Source organism: Lissotriton vulgaris, chromosome 1_1 (genome assembly GCF_964263255.1).
Source record: "Lissotriton vulgaris chromosome 1_1, aLisVul1.2, whole genome shotgun sequence".
Lineage (NCBI taxonomy): Eukaryota > Metazoa > Chordata > Amphibia > Caudata > Salamandridae > Lissotriton > Lissotriton vulgaris.
The window spans coordinates 1,772,835,520-1,772,854,453 of record NC_141685.1 but is presented as its reverse complement, the minus strand read 5'-3'; the positions used below and the strand labels follow the sequence as shown (position 1 = coordinate 1,772,854,453).

General features: G+C 42.1%; 1 protein-coding gene across 2 annotated transcripts; it reads right to left on the bottom strand.

Annotated features, from left to right (window-relative positions):
* Nucleotides 1–242: 242 nt before the first annotated feature.
* On the bottom strand, nt 243–18,659 carry SLC38A2 (solute carrier family 38 member 2). 2 transcript variants are annotated; one of them, XM_086919082.1, is made up of 16 exons: nt 18,371–18,659; nt 16,793–16,973; nt 15,946–16,030; nt 15,738–15,853; nt 12,953–13,026; nt 12,754–12,846; nt 12,250–12,331; nt 9,107–9,189; nt 8,603–8,661; nt 8,076–8,252; nt 7,767–7,846; nt 6,747–6,847; nt 5,952–6,076; nt 5,004–5,148; nt 4,458–4,555; nt 243–2,972 (listed from the first exon to the last, which is right to left on the bottom strand). In XM_086919082.1, the coding sequence occupies exons 2-16, from the start codon at nt 16,912–16,914 to the stop codon at nt 2,871–2,873; spliced, it is 1,542 nt and encodes a 513-aa protein (XP_086775208.1). In that variant the 5' UTR covers nt 16,915–16,973; nt 18,371–18,659; the 3' UTR covers nt 243–2,870. The 2 variants fall into 2 exon arrangements, with proteins under 2 accessions (XP_086775208.1, XP_086775209.1); XM_086919083.1 differs by having other exon boundaries at nt 15,946–16,027; nt 18,371–18,656.
* Nucleotides 18,660–18,934: the final 275 nt, after the last annotated feature.

Sequence of the window (18,934 nt, the reverse complement as noted above, 5' to 3'; positions counted from 1 at the left end):
TAGTCTGATATTGCGAGACAAAAATATATATAATGGGGCGGTTTGGGGTGAGAGAAGACACCAGCATGCCTTTAGGCTATAGATTCAAGCATTCATTTGAAGACACCACTGTGCCTGCCTAGTCTACCAAAAGCCTTTTCACAGCCTTCAACCCATGCCTTTTCAGAGGGTAACCCACCAGAAGTAAACTGCTCTAAAGGTTAATAACTATTCATTTAATAAATAAACACACACAAAGATTCTTGGATTATCTATGCATTTATTTTAGTTCAGTTACAAGAACAAAGTATGTTTCATTGAAACTGTGAAAGATATGGCCAACAATTCTCATGAAATTGTTGGCTTCCAACTATATGTACATATTTACAAAGGAAGTCATATATACAAGCACATTATATCACAGAAGCTGGACCTGTTGGAATTCTGCTCAATAATTTAAAAAAAGGGAAGGAGAGCCCAAAAGGACAGAATTTTGATCAACTAAGGGCTTTACTGTGGCAAAATATATACAGTAGGCATGCATATAATCAACCAAAGCAGTCGATTTCAGGCTGGGCATATGCCTGCTACTACTATAGTAGCTTACCCATTTTATTTTGTTATGCTAAAGGAGCCCATTTAACGTGGGTTCAATTGTTCTTTTTTCCACCAGGCATATTGCCAAGCGCACTGCCACAATTCTGCACTCAAAATTTCAACAACAAAAAAACCTCAAAGGATGCTTCTTAACATCAGGGCGACAGTAATGGAATTACAATCTTAAAGATTCCGTACAGCTGTGCATTATAAACAGCGGACTTAATAAAGGACAGATATATACACATATGCAGTTTGACAGCCCAACTCCGTTATTTACAATATATACATATCAGATTTACATACATACATCATAAATATTGAAAAATATTGGCAAACAGTGTCATGTTCCATAAATAACATAAGTATGAGATGCCCATGGAAGACCATATGCAAGAGGCGGTGGTGGACAGTGGTTGAATACTGAGACCTGTAATCTTGGGTGCTGTTTCTAGTTCGGGTACACCAGACATATTTAGACTGGATCAAAGGTCTTCGCACGCAAAATATAGGATATAACAAGGCGTTGACAATTCATGTAAACTTAGAAAAAAAACGTATCCTTAATTTGGACTATTCTTCTAAAATCAACACAACACCCAAATCGGGACAATATTGGGTGTCGATCACATTGTTCTTCAGCTGTCCAGCAGTGTTTACTTTGGAGGAACGAGGCCTTGGAGGTACACTGTCACTGATTGAGGTTAATAAACAGCACACTTTGCAAGTAAGCGTGGGCGGAAAAAACAATCCACGGTGGAAACTGCATGTTTAGTAAATTCCGAAAAATGTGAAAGCAATTTAACACTACAATGTAGATTATCTAAAAATTCATTAGACTTTGTAATAGCCACCACAGGGGGCACAACACCCCAAGCAAGGAGGCGCTGTTTCATAGGTTTGATAAGCAGACTTATGTACCACTGCAGAGCCCCAAATGGTATACATGGGACAAGCAGAACATGGTCCTCGGTGGCCCACCTCTGCTCAGCAAATGAATGGCCGGCCAAGAATTTGATACAAGCGAGGCTAAAACTGCATCACACACATTGCATCTGGGTGTACCTCTTCTAGGACAGTTTACGGAAACTAGATCTACTAGGTTACCTTCAGGTTATTTATTTAAATTTTTTTTGCCTCGCAAACTATTTTGCATGGTGCAGCTTGTAAACTTTGCCAAGTGCGCAGTGGCATGACTGCAGAGAATATCTGGCACAAACATATTTCAGGCTCTGTGCCAAGACAGCAGAAAAAAAATACAAATGTCGAGTAATTCAGCATTCACTGTGGTGCAGAGAAATACTGTAAGCTTTTTTTTTAACATAACTGCAGTCAACCACGACAGGACTGTAAACCCAATCTATAGTCCGTTGATTTATAGATTGTCTTGTGGCAGAAAGGCTGTTAAGAAACAGCAAACATGCTCAGCAACCTATGTTAGTAGATGCTGTGACTGCATTCTGCATCCCATTTTGTCCAAGCACACCAACTTACATAAAACAGTGCTACATTTCCAATTACGTGGCTAAAAGAAAAAAAGTGTTCTAATCTCAAATATTGTTCACACTTGGCCAGTGTACATCAACCCCATTCTACAATACGTCTTATTTTTCATTATGTTATTTAAAAACACGGGTTGATCAAAGGGAGCACTACAGTGTTGTTCTGGCAAGTACAATATCATTTTCAATTCAAAAACTGATTCAAAAGTATTTGGTTTTTAAACTGTGCGTGTTTAAAATGCAAGAATTTGAAACACGTTGTCTTGTAAGTTATACATATATAGAAGTGTGACTGCCATACCAGTACAGTATAAAAATTAATTACCCTCAAAATGATTGAGGCTGATAAATATATTTTTGGTACAAAAAAATGATAAAGTGTCGCTTTTTTCATCGATCAGTTCAACACTTTGCCGCGGAACATCTATTACTCACATTAATGCTTTAGGCACATTCAAGTAATAACATTATTATAACATCCAAGTAACAGTTAATGACAAAAGCCAAACTTGTGGCATAATAAAAGTTGTGTTGCGTCCATTCTCTGGAATGGAATAAATCAACACTTCCCTCAGGCAGAGCCTTTGCAGGTTTGAAGTGAACAATGTCCGTGTTCCCATGCAGAACTATTCCATAGAGTTCAATTCTACATCGAGCAGCTCGAGTCAAAGCATCTGCAAGTTCCAGGAAGTGATGCTGCAAGAAGCACTGATGAAAGTTACATCCCCAGGAGAGGATTTCCGAGAGTCACTCGTCCATGGTCAAGTGCCCAGTCCGCGACAGCCGATTAGGTTAGTGTCCTTCGGTAGACATGGCATTCTTGGTCCAGTCAAGGATGATCAAGGCCATGCTGCCAGACATGACAAAGATTCCGCTAATCAGGAACACCGTGGCCTAGAAGAAAGGAACAGGGAGTCAAGCAGGCAGACATGTGGTTCAACAAAGACAAGAGCCGACTGCACAAATAATTTAGACCAACCCGGCTGAAGTGGCTGCCTAAAGTCAAACAGGGTAGTCACAATAGGTTTGTCAAATGAAATTGTGGCGCCTCTGAAGGGGTCTCCAGCCAGTAGCTCATGAGCTACTGTAGCTGTACAGCTACCTCCGAGTAGCTCACCTGTGTGCACCCAAGCTTATTACATTAGAACGCTTTTGCTTGGTTGAATTATTATATATATATTTAAAATAATTACATTAGACAGCACTAATTATATTAGTAGTTCTCAATGCGTTTCATTGAACATAAGTAGCTCTCAGTACAGAAAAGGATGGACACCCCCTCTGTAATTACTAACAAATGCATTCCAAGTAATGTACAGCAGCCAAGGCAAAGTGCGTGTGAAAGCCACGACTGTATCATGAACGATACACAAGGCAAAGGAGTGCTTGTCCTATTCCCACAAGAAAAGGAAATGCAGGAAGTCTTCTGGCTCAGAATCTTGCCTGGTCAGTAAGATTCACAGTACTTGTAAGTACAACACTGGACACAAAAGTGTAATGTCTTTCAATCATGTCCAGAAAACGAGCTATAATCTAGAAAAATAGGATAACTAACACTATTAAAGTAGGAATCTCTTCTACTATGAATATGTGGCGGAGGGTTAAATAAGCAGCTATTAAGTAGCTAAAACTTCAAGAGTGGCACAAAATAAAATACCAGAATTTAATCTGGTCAGCCACTCTCTCATTCCATTGGACTTTAAATGCATCAACGGAAACGGAACGAGAAGTTTCTACAGCTAAGATCTCATGTCATCCATGTGCCAGCACAGCAGAATTATAGTGAGACAGGAAATAGTCCTCTCCCTGCTTTTTTATTTAAAAAAAGACTGTGTTCTAACAATTTCTCCAATGGCATATGTTTAGGTTACAACTCTAATGTTCCAGTAGCGTATTGTATTTGCACCTCAAAAATAATATTCTATTACATGAAATTATATTTAGAATTTGGGGAATACAAGGCAAGTGGGTGGAGAGGAAGTTTCCCACTCAGTCATGGTGTTTTACGGACACTGAATTCCAACCACTAACCCCCAAAAAGATGTGGTTACCTTTAGAAGGTACCACTGCTAACCCCTCAACAGCCAGAATTAACACATACTACCCCTTTCACCAGGGTCTTCTTCCACTTCATCCATTTAGCACTCAATGCAAGCCAAAAATGTGGAATGCCCATACTAAAGCAGCAGTCAGAAAAAGAACGGAGAATTTGGAGTCAGAGGAGCCCTATGTAAATCATAGGTTCCCCTAAAATAACTTTTGTATCTGCCCCTCACAAATACGGATATACTTTTAAATCAGAAGAGGTAAAGACACGAAGCCCCCGATAGAATATACATTTAGTGCTTCTGTGAAACCTAAAGTTTTTAATGCACATACCCCAATCTTCTGCACAGACTTCATTGGCTCTTTCTTCACTAGTTTGAGATAGAAAGCGGAAGGAAGGATGAAGATCAGCATTGCAGCAGCAGAAGCCCCTGTAAACATCAAAAAGGGGAAAATTCAACATACAAATCTGTTTAAGCATGCCTTCCTATCACCAAATGACTATTGTTAAAAGCTACATTTTATAACGACATGTGGCACAATTGCGCTCTCCTCCTCGACTCCCACCCTGACTAGCACAGACCAGATTCTGGTACCAGAACAGGTCCTGTGTAAGGTTGGGTAATTGCACTTTGTCTCATGGAGGATGCACATTGTCTCACACATGGATTCAATCAACACTGCAAACCAACATGATTAATAACCCTGAACCAAACAAAAATCTGGAACTGTTTGCACCCATATGGTAAAACAAACCTAGTAAAATTAAAGATACCCTAGCAAGCCACCACAGTTAATGCAAGAAAACTACAACTCAAGTTGGAGACTGATATGGGTTAACTTATGTGACTCTGACCACTTAGAAGAAGCTAGACTTACCAATAAATCCAAAAATATCTCGAATGGTTGGAACAAAGATGACCAAAGTGTTGGTGAATGCCAAGAGGAGGACTGTGATGACAATATGGCGAATCCAGCTAAACTCTTTCTCTGCACACAGGAGCTGGTTGATGGAACTTCGGATCTGCAATGTAAATAGAAGACTGGATGATCTACAGTCCAGAGAAACTTCAAGATGACGCGCTCACTCAATTACACAAGTATTTTGCAACGAGGCCCACAAACATGTCGATACCAGTAATGTGGACTAAGGTCTTTCCGAAGCTTTATCATGTATGCAGACTGAACCATAATACAACTGTGGCCATACGAAGGATGAAGAAACACGGTATGCAACTTTTTCTTGTCACCCTGAAATTTCCTCCTGACAACGTACTGAAAAGTTCTTGATTTCTTAAACCAAACAGACCTACGACTGAACATTAGATCAAAAGGGAAACGTAATTGTTCGAGTCGTGCCTGTCCAACTGAATTATTTCCACTAAGAACCTGCCACCCCCACGAAAGAGGACTTCACGGAATGATGCAGGAAAATAACTGCAGCGGATTCACTGTGGTCCAGGCTCGCAAACAGCCGCCTCAGTCAAATTTCACTGCACCCTGCTCACATTTAATGCCTCTCAAAGGTAAGTGGAGTAATTGAGAGAAGCAAAGGGCTCCAGGACAAAATGAAGAGTTTCTCCACAAACGCTCGCACTGCAGCAAGTCCTATTATTGTCCATATGAATTACAAGCACATACTTAGTATTATGACACTGCCAACCACGTTGCGAAGAATGTACAGGCTATTAAAAAAGGCTATTTGTTTATTTCACTTCCAAATAGTTGCTAATGAAGTATGAAATTAATTCACATTGATATTTGGGAAACAAGATCGAATCGAACCCTCTGTGTTTCGCGCCTGCAGAGTATTTGAGGAAGACTCACCGGGAATATGACAACAGGTACAGTTAGCGTAACAGCAACAAGAACTGCCAGGCGGACGATGAGGAGGATCACACCAGCATCTTTGACGTGAGAATACGTATGAAGCAGTTCAGGTTCAACTTTTCCTACAAAAGATAAAAAGGGAGACTTAAATGCCATGACCCTATAGATACCGCGAGCTACATAAGATGAAAAAGCACACATTTTAGTCCATATACTGCTTCACCTGGGGGTGGGAGAAATATTGGGGTTTGGGAAGAAGCTATTTCTTCAGTCTATGGTTGGAGGTAGAGATTTCCATAAGTGGCCATAGTGCCTTTTAGGAACATCCCAAGCGGTCAAGTTCACATTTCAGAAGTAGTGCTAACTGGGGTTATGCAATAAAATATGAGTAAATTCAACCATTTACTACATATCGCATTATCTAGGTTTAACTGTAGACTGCGACATCTAGTGGCAGGGAATAGGCATTTATACCAAATTAAATTGTGGTCAAGAAGGCCAACTGGCAGCTACCCATCATGCTAAAGATCTTCACCCCAACCTGACTGCACCTGGTGAGCGCTCAGGTAAGGCTGTGCCTACCGACTCCCAGAAGGTGATCAGAGCTTTCTAAAATGACTAACCAAATGGAAACTAAGAAAGTAATCTTCCCAAGTAAAATATTCAACCATATACTTAAGGTTTACGGGCATTTGTTTTGCAGTACAGACACTTTGACTAACAGCAAATAGTAGTCCTTTCCAGAAACTATCTCTTGGGATAACAAATTTAGAAAAATGAATAACTTCTTACCATAGAAAGTGAGGTATCCAAACAGAGCAGCCAAGAGGTACATCAGAAACATTGCAAAGAAGGAAACATTGGACACGTTCATCATTCTTTGGCGGCTGCGTCTGTTAAGGTGAAATTGGGATACATTATGAGTGAGCACACAGAAATATTTACACAATTGTATAATGGCAATAAAAGGAAAGTTGATGCATTGGAAATATCAACAACGAATGACAGGAGTGTGAGGGCTGCATGCATTGGGAAACCTGGACGGGGTGGATTGTAGAATGCTATTCCTGTGAACGTTTAGTGACGTGTCATTTCATTACGCGGATGGCCCTAAAATCTCCATTAGTGCCGTAGATTAAGTGTGAACACTAACACTGATTTCCAACTAGTACCATTGCCATATTCTCGCACTCTTGGGCAAAGGGGAGGCAACTTTCTCATGTCTTGTGCACGACTACCGATGTATTCTGGGATAATGCTGGAGAAAAAGCAAGGAGCGGGACACCAAGTTCAATCAACAAATGGGGCCAAGGATAGAGAAGCGGTGATAGAGATGCACATTAGATGGAGACACTCAACATTCATCTTGAGGCAAAAGGAAGGTAGATGGTTTCATACTGTGAATTAACTTATTATGAAGGGACATTTTGCTTCTTTTTTTTTATGAGGGAATACTAGAGGCCTTGAATGAGGGCATGCCATTAGCTGTAGATTCTATTGAGAAAAGACAACATGGCAGTCAACAAGGATTGTCATTACAATTATTTGGAGATCCTTATTGCACTTCAACCCAGCAGCAGCATTCAATGCAATAGCTGGTTATTTGTCTTTGCTGCCTCTTGTGTTTTTATTTCTCTTTACTGTTAGGTACCAAGTGAACTTTGGAGGCCTTGTGGGGAAAAGACTGAATATTACAACTCTGGTTGTGTGTGAGAAATGGATCTGATAGCACAGACCCTTTTAATTATCATAATTCATGCCTTACTGAATAACACTGAACAAGAAACATGTCATGCTAGTAATGCAACTTACCCTTTGAGCTCTTCGTAAATAGGAAGAACAGCGGGGTGACAAACAAAAGAAAACGTCAAGATGGGAACAGCATAGACAGTCTGAAAAGAATTATGATACGTGAACATTAGAAAAGTCTGGAAAACAGTTTCCTACAGGCAGATGCTATGTTTATAGGTCATTTGGAGGGTCACATGCAGTTAGTGGTAGCCTTGTTCAGCAAGTGTGGGACAATAGACTGGACATGCCTCAGTCAGGTCCTCAATCGCACAAACAAAGTGACATACTTGTTTAGTTGCTTCGAACAAAATTACACATGTAGTTATTTACCTGGGAATTCCACACAAAATATTTTGGCTTGCACAGGTCATCATCAGTCGTGAAATTATCAGCTATGTCATGAAGCGGAGCATATGTGGATGCCAACACAGCCAAGGAGTGATTTACAGTTGTATTCAGGTCATGGTCTTCTAGCGGGCAGGGTATATGAAATTTCTTGTATATTACCTAGAATACACAAAAACAAATAAATATTCATGTTAACAATTACATTAACATCAAACTTTCAAAACTGTAGTGAAGGGGGGGCTACACAGAAGGAACACTATAGCTTTTATTGGCTGGAAGGGGGCATTTTACTATTAACTGGCTTTTTTACAGGTTTATTTTAAAAAATAATAAAAACTGCTAATGAATTGAGCTTGGTGTGGAATATACCTATGGCAAGTATCGCAATGGAGCTGCAGAATGTGCCAGTTGTATTAATTCCATAGTCCTTTACAAAGAAGGGAACTTTTAAAGCTTTGACTTTAATTTGTATTTCTCGGAATGAGAGTTTGAAACAAAAGTGTACATACCACAATGAGAAAGAAGACCATACACATCAGGGACAAACCACTGGTGTAACCCAAGTATCCTGTAAAAGAGAAAAAGAGAAAACCAGTGTTACAGATAAAAAGAATTCAGTCAAACAAATCTAGAGGCAAAGGCTTTTGGTTCTGACTAACACGGCACAAACAAACCAAGAGCCACAATTTACTGGTGATCAGATTTGGCGTAGTTTGTAAATCTAAAGTACAGAAATCTTGACCTGAAGTGTTGCTCTGCCTTCAAACATACTAGTTTGCTGGGCACGTCCTTCCATTACTGTAATTCCCACTGGAGTATCTCAAAGTAGTTTCTTTGCACAGAGCAATATGGTAGTAAAACACAATGCATATCCTCTCCACTGCCACACCATATTAAACTACAATTACTATATATATAGATAGGGTTAGAGGACAATTTACTGTGCAAAACCAACACACGCATGGCACATACAAAATAAAATATTTGAAAATTAGGAGTGTAATGTATCTTACCCAGGTTCTTCAACAGCGACAGGGGAAGGATAAGTAGTACAGACACCACCACGACGAGGAAATCACCATTTAGATACAACTCCCTACAATGACATAAATACCATCTTACTCGAGTCTTCACATTAATTATCAAAACAGTTTCAATGAAAACTATTGAATTTAAAAATACATTTAATGGGAGATGAAAGCCCAATATTACCGTAGTAATGCAAGTACTTTCCGGAAGGGGGGGAACATGCATCGTTTTATACAGCAATGTGAATTTATTAGGTCGATTTGCTTTCTCTTTCACCAGTGGTATAACGCCCCCCCACCCCTCACCCCATGCCTATTCTGCTCCTGCATCCTATACAACCAGCCAGACACCTAAAGATTTGTCAGTACTAGTCTCTCACAATGCACAAACATCACCCATATCCAAGACAACCCACAAATCCAATCATTTACTACACAAAAATACATGTTTCAATAAAATCATTTCATGTAGCCATCAACCACCCACTGTCACCTTGCACTGTACAATACTCGCTATGAAACAGATTTTCAATTACACTCGAAATTCGCCTTTAGCCAACTTAACAGTACATAGACCCACCGTAGACATAGACCCTCATTCGACAAAACGTCACCAAAACCATTTAGTTGGCAACAGACTGCAAACTGTTCACACCCTGTATGGAACCAATCAGAAAAAAAGACTGATGCGAACAGACAACACTACATCATACTGGGCAGTTAACAATCCGGTCTAGAAAATTATTTGCATTTGCCGGGCTATGAAATTCAAACCACCCATTGCAACTAAATCAAGAGATCCTTTAGCACATGTATCCATGCACGTAATACAATACAAAGATCGTGAGCAGGATCAAAGTTATTTTACTTTCACATTAACCAACGCGAACTACTACTTAACTAGACAATTAACAAATCCCTAACAACCATATTCAACAAAACATAACAACCATACACGACTGAACTGAAATTCCAAAAAAAGAAAAAAAGGCACCTAGAACAATATATGATACAATGCAACAGTAACTGTAGAAATAACTCTACAAACGTTGATAACAAAATCAGGACCATATCAAATATGCGACTGTGCAGCTGCAGCGTTTTTTTTGCCCAATTATGGTGTTGCCACTTATATCCATATGCAGAACAAAAAAATAATTTTTACCTCAACCGGTTAAAAAAATACTAAAAAAAACCAGCAGCACGCTTTGCAGAGCAGTGGAGGGCTGTTTGCAAAGGTAGGGTAGTCACCTTTTTGTAGCTTATTGCTTTATCTAGGTGCTAAATCTGTACCAATTAGGTGCAACATATTCCCAGTGTTCAAAGTGTAAAAATGTGAAAATTGTGAAATCATACTATCAAAAAAATTTCGCATTATGTCGCATTTGTATTTTCTTGCCACATCATTTAGTCACCTCTGCCAAATTATTCCAGTGGCCTTTCATCAAATATACCAACTCAACTATACCCTAAGTAAAAATACAGCCAAGTGCAAAACTAATATAAAGTATACAGCAATTCTTTGTTAATAGAGCACAAGCTAACATTTATCTATAGACCTCTGAAACAGTTGCTGGCGGCGAAAATGGTAGTGACCAATGAGTTGCAATATCCTAAAGCACTAGGTGTTAATAGTAGGAATTTCTTAGAACCACTCCAAACCCACAAAGCAGCAGAAAGGTCCAGAGATTACCCTACTCCAAGTAGATTCTGAACTGTTCCTAATCCAATCTTCAGGTTTATTTATATTCCACCAAAAGACGGTGTACCATGGACAGAATGGAATGTTGATAAATATGTATGCCTTGCTGATTAAACTAACCGGGCCCAATAGCATGTTATTTGGACACATGTAGTAACAAAGTCGAATCATATATTAACACTGTACAACTTCACCTATTGTCAAAAAAGAATGCAGCCTATTCGAGAAAAACATCACGACAGAAAACGCGGTCCTCACTCCAGGCTTAGCTGTTTTGATTTCACAGCTTTAATTGAATCACTTGTGCTCTATTTTAGTTAAATCACTATCTTTATAACTTCAGAAAAAAATGACGGCCTAAAAAAAGAGCGCATGCAGATGGCCCAGAGAGTATTAATGTTTATCACTAGGGGGTTGGGGGGGGGGGGGGGGGGGGGTAGGTGCATGAGCCACTCGAGGATTTCCTACACGGGGGCCATGATCCCACCCTAAATACCATATAGGACACTCTGCACATCGGCATATGTACGGATTTTCAGCTAACCAGGATTTCGACTTGCTACGACAATTTGCAGGCGAAACTCAATTGCACGAAAAGCTGGAATTATACTATTTTCCTTTGAAAGAGCATCGATGTGTTAAGAATGCAACAAAATGCAACTATATTTCTAATAAGTCACACATGTCTAACGTATGTGAAAATCGGGTAGCTTGTTCATTTCCCTTAAGAAGGCAAAGTTACCCTTGGACCCGAGGGGACGCGGCCACTTTGAGAGACAGCCCCAGCCCAATTACACCTTCCAAGCAACAGCCACATTCTAGTGATGAACAGTCAGAGGCCTGCGCGGAAAACAGACCTTTTCTGTTCGGTCGGAATGACGGGTGATCTCTAGGTAGATATGCGAGTAATGTTCTGTGTTGGAGGCGAGGTAACAGTCTTGGGGCTTGAGCAGAGAAAATGGTACAAAGATGCCTGCAGCCGATTACATTACATGACTCTCTCTTTTTTTTAATTTCAGAGTTTGCTAGAATATCTGCAAAGCCATTCAACCTCCGAGGATTGACGCACTGCCAAGCTTACACACAAACAATTACAAACACGCTTCTGGTCACTGTTGCTTAACAACGGCTATCCATTCTACTCTCTGTTTACTAACCGTACCAGGTTACAACCCAAGACCTCAAAGCAGGAGAGAGCAAATCCTGTTTCCGCTTGCACACAAGTTACTCATTACCTATGGAAAGTCCACTCACCTGATTTTTTTTACCATTCACACCATTAACGGATGCCAGACCAACCCTCAGTAAACAAGCTCTTTTGACAACATCCCCCTGCAGGCGTATGGACCACAACTCACGTTTTATTATTAACTACTTATCAAATCTTGATGAACAGGCTTAGACACAAACAAGTTATGGTACTCACCCGCTACTCTTTTCAATTCCCATTAACTCCATGATCACCAGCGGCAATTCATATTTCACAATGTATAGGTAACTTGACATTGCTGTTAAAGAAAATAAACTCATTAAATAAATGAAATATTAAGTGAAAGATAGACCGATTTACAGGCTGAGCTAAACGTTCTAATGGCCAACTGGCAATGTAGCCCCATGGTCAACTGAAACTGTAGGCCCAATGTCTCGTAAATGTGGCCCTACAGAGCTAGAAAATGCACTTATGATCAAACGGGGATGCCTTAAATTGGAATGTGGTTGCTTAACTAACTTGAAATGTGGTACCAGAGGGAAATGACAGGCCACGCAGGGTGCAATGTTCCTTCAAGCCCAACAGCAAATACCCGAGCTGCCAGTATGGCAGGTGTGCATTAACCGTGACTTCAGTAAAGTGGAAGCAGCCCAGTTCTCATAAAAATGATGTTCACTGTATACTGGAGTCTTAGAGAAGATGTAACAATGAAATCCTCACCACCAATGTTCTGCATTGTGATGGATACCGAAGCAGCAAGTTTTCCAGGTATGCCAAACGCCTTCAAACCCAGCTGTTCATATAACAATGACCCTAGAATTATTAAACAAACGGAACATTAAGATAGGGCCATAAAAAAAACATTAAGTCAAAACTATATATGCATACAGAACAAATTAAACAAAATCAAAATGCCTACCTCCTTCATTTGCCGTCTTTAAAAGAAGATGAATTGAATACAACGAAAATATTGCGACGAACACTAAAAGGACCCTAAAAAACAAGAGAGGAATATTTTTAAAAGACGTGGAAACAAAACAGAGAACTGCAAAAGGCACCAAATTCATCAAGGTATAGACAAATGTAAGAACTCGTCAGGTAAACAACACCAAATGTGTCTTGTATCTTTGTATCTCAACAGTTTAACACTTTTAAAATATTCCTCATTATAAAATTATGTTAAACTTATATGTGTTTACAGTCATGTGAAATATTTTATGTACTTTTATGGTCTATTGTTCTTTAGGCAGAAAAAGGTTTATTGATTGACACCAAATGCTTAAAGAATTAAGGTATACATATAGGAATTTAATGTTGTCGAGAATGGTTTATATACTGGCTGCAGATCAAGCCAGTTCAATGGTCTAATCAGTTTCCCCCTTAATTATGAACATAGTCTCAGACACATCACCGTAACTGGCCTTGTCTCAGGTTTTCACAGAACAGTATTTCTATGAGCGTTTAGAAACAGTTTACATCCTGGTGCTGAATGTTGCATGAAAAATGGATGTTTACATTTACATAATCATGTGATTAGGTAACGCGACAAACCTGTTTTGTGAAATAGCTATTTAAATACATAGCACTCCACAAGATGCCAGGAGGTAAGCCGGGGGCAGTGTACAATGCAAATGTTGTAATGAAGGTTTGACGTTTTATTTCTCAGCACTAACCAAAGCACAGTAACCTTTCCCTTCCGAACCATGCATGAGCAGCAGTGTTTTCCATAGATGTGGTGGCAACAGTTTTTGCTGCATTCTACGTGTTGACGTCATCTTGCAAGAAGCAGCATTGTGTCTAACGGTCCACTCAGGGCAGGTAGTTATTAACAAACAGGACCTTCTCGGAATAAAGCTTTAATTAAAAATGGCTTCCTGTTAAAGACACAACGCTCTCTATCGTGCAGTGACGGCAGTCTCACAGCATATTTTACCGAGACTGTCACAAGGGTGCAAGAAGGTCGGAAGAAAACTGAACAAGACCAGACTGGTCCCACCTTTACTATTTCAAATCAATACATTTGCTGCTAACAGTGTCAGTGTAAGGGCACAGAGGTAGAAATAAGGCACACATTAAGTTGGAGACGCTACCTCGAACAAAATAAACTATTATTCTTGTAATTAGTGGTACAAAAAGTGAATATTTTGAAAATGAGTAGGAAGATGTTTTCTGAAATAAAACAACCCGGGCTGCAGACAGAACTAATTAATACAAGCCAGGACTGTTTGTAAACTTGCACATGTTCTCCGCATATGTTTGAAGATGCGCCAAAGTGGGAGACACTTCTCAGCGCATGGACCGGGGTTGGCATTAGTTTGTCAAGGTGTAATCCAAGTGTCTCAAATGGAGTCAAAATGTCAAAGACCTGGCAGCTGTAAGAGGGCCGTAGCAAGGAGCCAAATGCCTCGTTGACACACATACGCCTTTTGAAGCAGTGCTGGGGTTGCCCTCTTTAAAAGTGAAGCAGACATGCGCACTGGCGTGCCTAGTCCCTTAAAATATTCTAGTGCTAGCGGTGCCGCCTCGCTTAAAGCAACGCACCGCTCCCGAGGGCTGCTGTAGGCATCGCTGCACCGGTTTGCTGATCTCGCTAAGAGTACTGGGGCTGAATTTAAAAAGCAACCAACCCTGCAGTACGGAAACTGTTAAATTACAAGTTCAGCCGAAAAAAAATTGTAAAAAATCCCTCTGCTCTTGGTTTGAAACACTCCTTTAATGGGCGCGGTCTCGTTACTTCTGATCTCATATGATCAGCTACTGAAATACAGACATCCCTGCAGTCTAACAAGCCTGCCTCTTGGCACCGGTGTGGGCGGCCCAACCACCCAGACAGGCCTATCAGCCCACTTTATTCCTTGTCGTTCGTTGCTGCATATTTTTCTTCTGTATGAAAAACTCAATCCCCTCAAAAGGTTTCTATCCTGTTGCTAGAAAGTATGGGCCCACTCCTGGAAACCAGCACCCTGCGCCTTCAGAATACCTCACTGTACTGATGGCATTTCCCTCCCTTCTAGCGTTGGCTGTAGTCTGTAGGCAGAGCAGGCCGATGGCGCCCGGGCAGAAAGACATTTGGCGCCATCGCTGCTGCGTGTGAATACAATGAGGCGGAGGTCACTTTTGTGTTCACAGGTCAGCTCCTGACCGACTACATCACAGCAGGAGCCGCCCTCTGCACAAAACTCCTAGGCACCTTCCCCATAATCACCCAGCCCTTTCACAGTGCAGCAAGCGCTTGGGTGGGTATTCGCGCATGACAGCACGGGGTGAGAAGGAACAAGCAGGACACACGGGGTGTTGACAAACCACTAAAAGGACGTCAAACCGAATCACTGCAGCCAAGTGAGATGGCCGGAGCTATTTGCCTGGCATAATGCAGATAGGTCTGGGCCTCTCTGAATATTGGCGCCTCGGGCCTGAGCAAAAGCAGGCCCTGGGTGTATGTCCGAGGAACGATCTGGTACCAAAATTGACATATGTAATAAAGCATGAATGCCAAGAAGAACCCCTGCACTTCCAACACCCATGCCTGGAAGAACCCCTTCACTTCCAACACCCATGCCTGGAAGAACCCCTGCACTTCCAACACCCATGCCTGGAAGAACCCCTTCACTTCCAACACCCATGCCTGGAAGAACCCCTGCACTTCCAACACCCATGCCTGGAAGAACCCCTTCACTTCCAACACCCACGCCAGGGGCACTTACATAAAGAGCGCGATCCCCGTGTTGGCCATGGCGTAGGAAAGCCCCAGGATACCGCTGCCCACAATGGCGTTGCTGAGGTTAAACACCGACATTCCAAAGGAAGTGGTGCCCGGACGCTGCACAAAGAGGAAAAAAAAACGGTGAGTCACAGAGAGAAGCCATGCGAGAATTCTAAAAGTTATCGAAGAACACTTCTTTGTGCACTTACATATTCGGTTTCGTACTTCTTTTTCATCATGTTGTTCTCAAGTAAAAAGTTCTCATTCTCTTCGTCCATTTCTTCGTACCTACTGCTGAACAGAGGAAGAAAGCAAATGTTTTACCGATAAGAACACTCCACTGCTTGTTTTCATTTTTTTTCTGGGCCTAACTACCTCCCTTTCTGTAGTGATTACGCACTAACACGTTAATGACAGAAGACGCACCTCTTGCCCAAGCATGCCCCCCACCCCCCGATGTTTTGTTCAGCCGTTCTTTCTGCATGACAACTAAATTGCCCCTAATAAGCAGTCTAGCGCCTCACTGGAGCCAGCTTCTAATTCCAGATTATGTAGCTGACCACAGTGTCAGTAAGGCCCAGGGTGAAAGTGGAGTAGGGTTTTGGTTTCTCTAGTACAGGGCCGAACGCAAGCATTCACGCCTTGAAGAGTGGCATTAGGCTAGCTATTAAAAATAATTTCTTACGGCAGAGCTGGGGCCTCACACACCTTTCATATGGAATAATGCTGCCTATCAGTTTCATTTCTGTTCATATGAGCATCATTTTCGCTATCTTCAGTACTGCTTTACAATTTTTAACGCAAAATTATTCATATTGTATTTGGTGCGATAATAAGTATATCTCTCGGGGACGCGACCTTCTATCCCCTATTACTATAACAATTATTATTATTCTTAATAGTTTTGAAATGGCATTTTCACATATAAATTGATATATTGGGGCATATCATTCATAATCCATAACATTACTAATCGTCTCTTAACCATCACTGTGACAATTCGTATGAGGATTGGCCTTCTCCTAATCCTATTAAGATTGCCAGGAAAGCACTGACCTCTTGAGGGCGATCTCGGGGGCATACTGTCCACTGTACTCGTTGTTGGAGCTGTTGCTGCTACATTCGTCCTCGTCCCGGGTGGGCACAGTGCTGAAGCGGCTCATCTCCTCCCGGGGCATGGTTTCGGAGGATGCTCGGGCTCCTAGATGCTGATGTTGCTGTCAGTGGTCCACAGCGCCTGCGTAGAGCGGGGGAAGACATGGTGACGTCGGGTACTGCAGTGGATTCGCGCAGCGAGCACGTGAGTCAGCCCCCCCCCTACCCCGCCTCTTCCGCAGCAGGCTGGCGAGTGGAAAATTACCAAGCGGAAAAGTACCAGACAGTGAGCCGCACTGCGCGTGCGCCAAAGCGCCCACACCTCCCCTCGGTGCGCCCAACAATAACTGGAAATGTGTCAGCGCTGTACATGAGACCTCTAGCGGGAATTTTTTTCTTGCAGTTAAAGGTAGATTTAAAACATGGGGAGCATTCTATAAACCTTTGCATCTCTGTCCAGCAAGCTAATGGCTAAACAACCATTCAAAATGACGGATATAATAGTCTTCGCTTACATTCAGATAGGTGCAAACTGACAACTTGTGTAAGGTAATTGAACGTTATACAAAATGAATGTACATTCCACTAAAAATAATCAATTCATTCTTCCGATAGACCGTATCTAGAACGCCACTCCTTTCTTTCAATGCAATATATTAAGGTCTTTCCTCGACCAATAAAACTCGGGGGGGGGGGGGGGGGGGGGGACCTGAAGGCCTCTCTGTACTGCAATAATTGAAAACAAAGGGGCAGGAAAACGATGACAATATAGTGAAACACCCCTTAAATGTAAATAGATATGCGGTACCTTAAATGAAATATTCACAGGTTACAAGCAAGGCCATTGAACACTCGCAGTACTGGTCATTTACATCTAAGCATAGCAACATGAGGCCCGCGCCATGTTCTAAGTGTTGGCTTTTATTAATATGCGGGCATCAGTACCCTGCCTGGTGTATCTGGGCACACGACGTGGCTGCAGGGAGGGAGCCAACGGCTGGCTGCCCGGCTGCCGGTACGCGGGCCACTCCCTCATCCGCCGCTTCAGGCAGCTTCCGAGGAAGCGTCTGATGCAACCCTGCTGCGCATTGAGGCATCTCCCCCGCGCCTCCTCCCGCACCGTGCTCAGCCGCCTCAAGTTAGCTCGCCAAGCGGGCCAAAGGGCACGGGGTGGGGGAAAGACCCGAGGGCGCTGCGCGAGGGTGGTCCATGCAGAGGGATACAGAGTGCCGCCACAGGGCAAGGTTCTGCACAGGTGACTGTGTGGACGGCCAGACATAGGTATCAGACATCGGGCGCAGAGAGCATCAGACACAAGGGCGGAGGCGCCCACGCTACACAGGTGCCCGACTAATGGGCAGCCCACCAAAGCAGCGGGTAAAGGGTCTCCTCGACTTTTTATGGCACACGATGAATAGAAAATCTCACATTCCAGTATCCAGCCAACCGCATAAATCATTCAAACACCTCTTTTGGTTAACACTCGTATCAACATATAAAAATAGATTCCAACAACCGCATGCTCAACGCCCGACTCACCTCAATTCCTTGTGACCGCAACTTATTTCTTCAAATGTGTCGGTGTATTCCGTGCAGTTGTTTATAAATAGATAACGGCAGCGACTGCTAAAAAAATTAATTAGGCGTACCGTAATAGCGATAAAAGAATACACACCAACCAAGATTAAGAATTAACATAAATAACACAACGAACACCGATTAAAAACACGAGGTAAATAAAAAGGGAGATTCCCGCCGGTTTAAATGCAGGAAAGCGCTCAGCACTAGCTTAAGATATCGCCCTTCTGCCGGCCGCCGTCTAATAACCGCAAGCCGGGGCTGTCCTTTCACTAGAAGGGAAAAGGGGCGGGTAGGTGGCGGAGGACGTCAGAGAAAAGGCAGGGCCCAGCCAGCATGTTGCGTCAGTCTACTCCATTGACAACAATAATAAGAGAAGGCATCGTGCTCGAGGCTGCTTCGTACGCCTTCCCCTTTGTATATCAACAGAGCACACCCCTCCCCTTAGATGCATCATGACTCGTCCCCCTGCTTAAACGGCGGTCAGCAATTGGCTGGCTGCTCTTAACTAGATTCCATAACTCT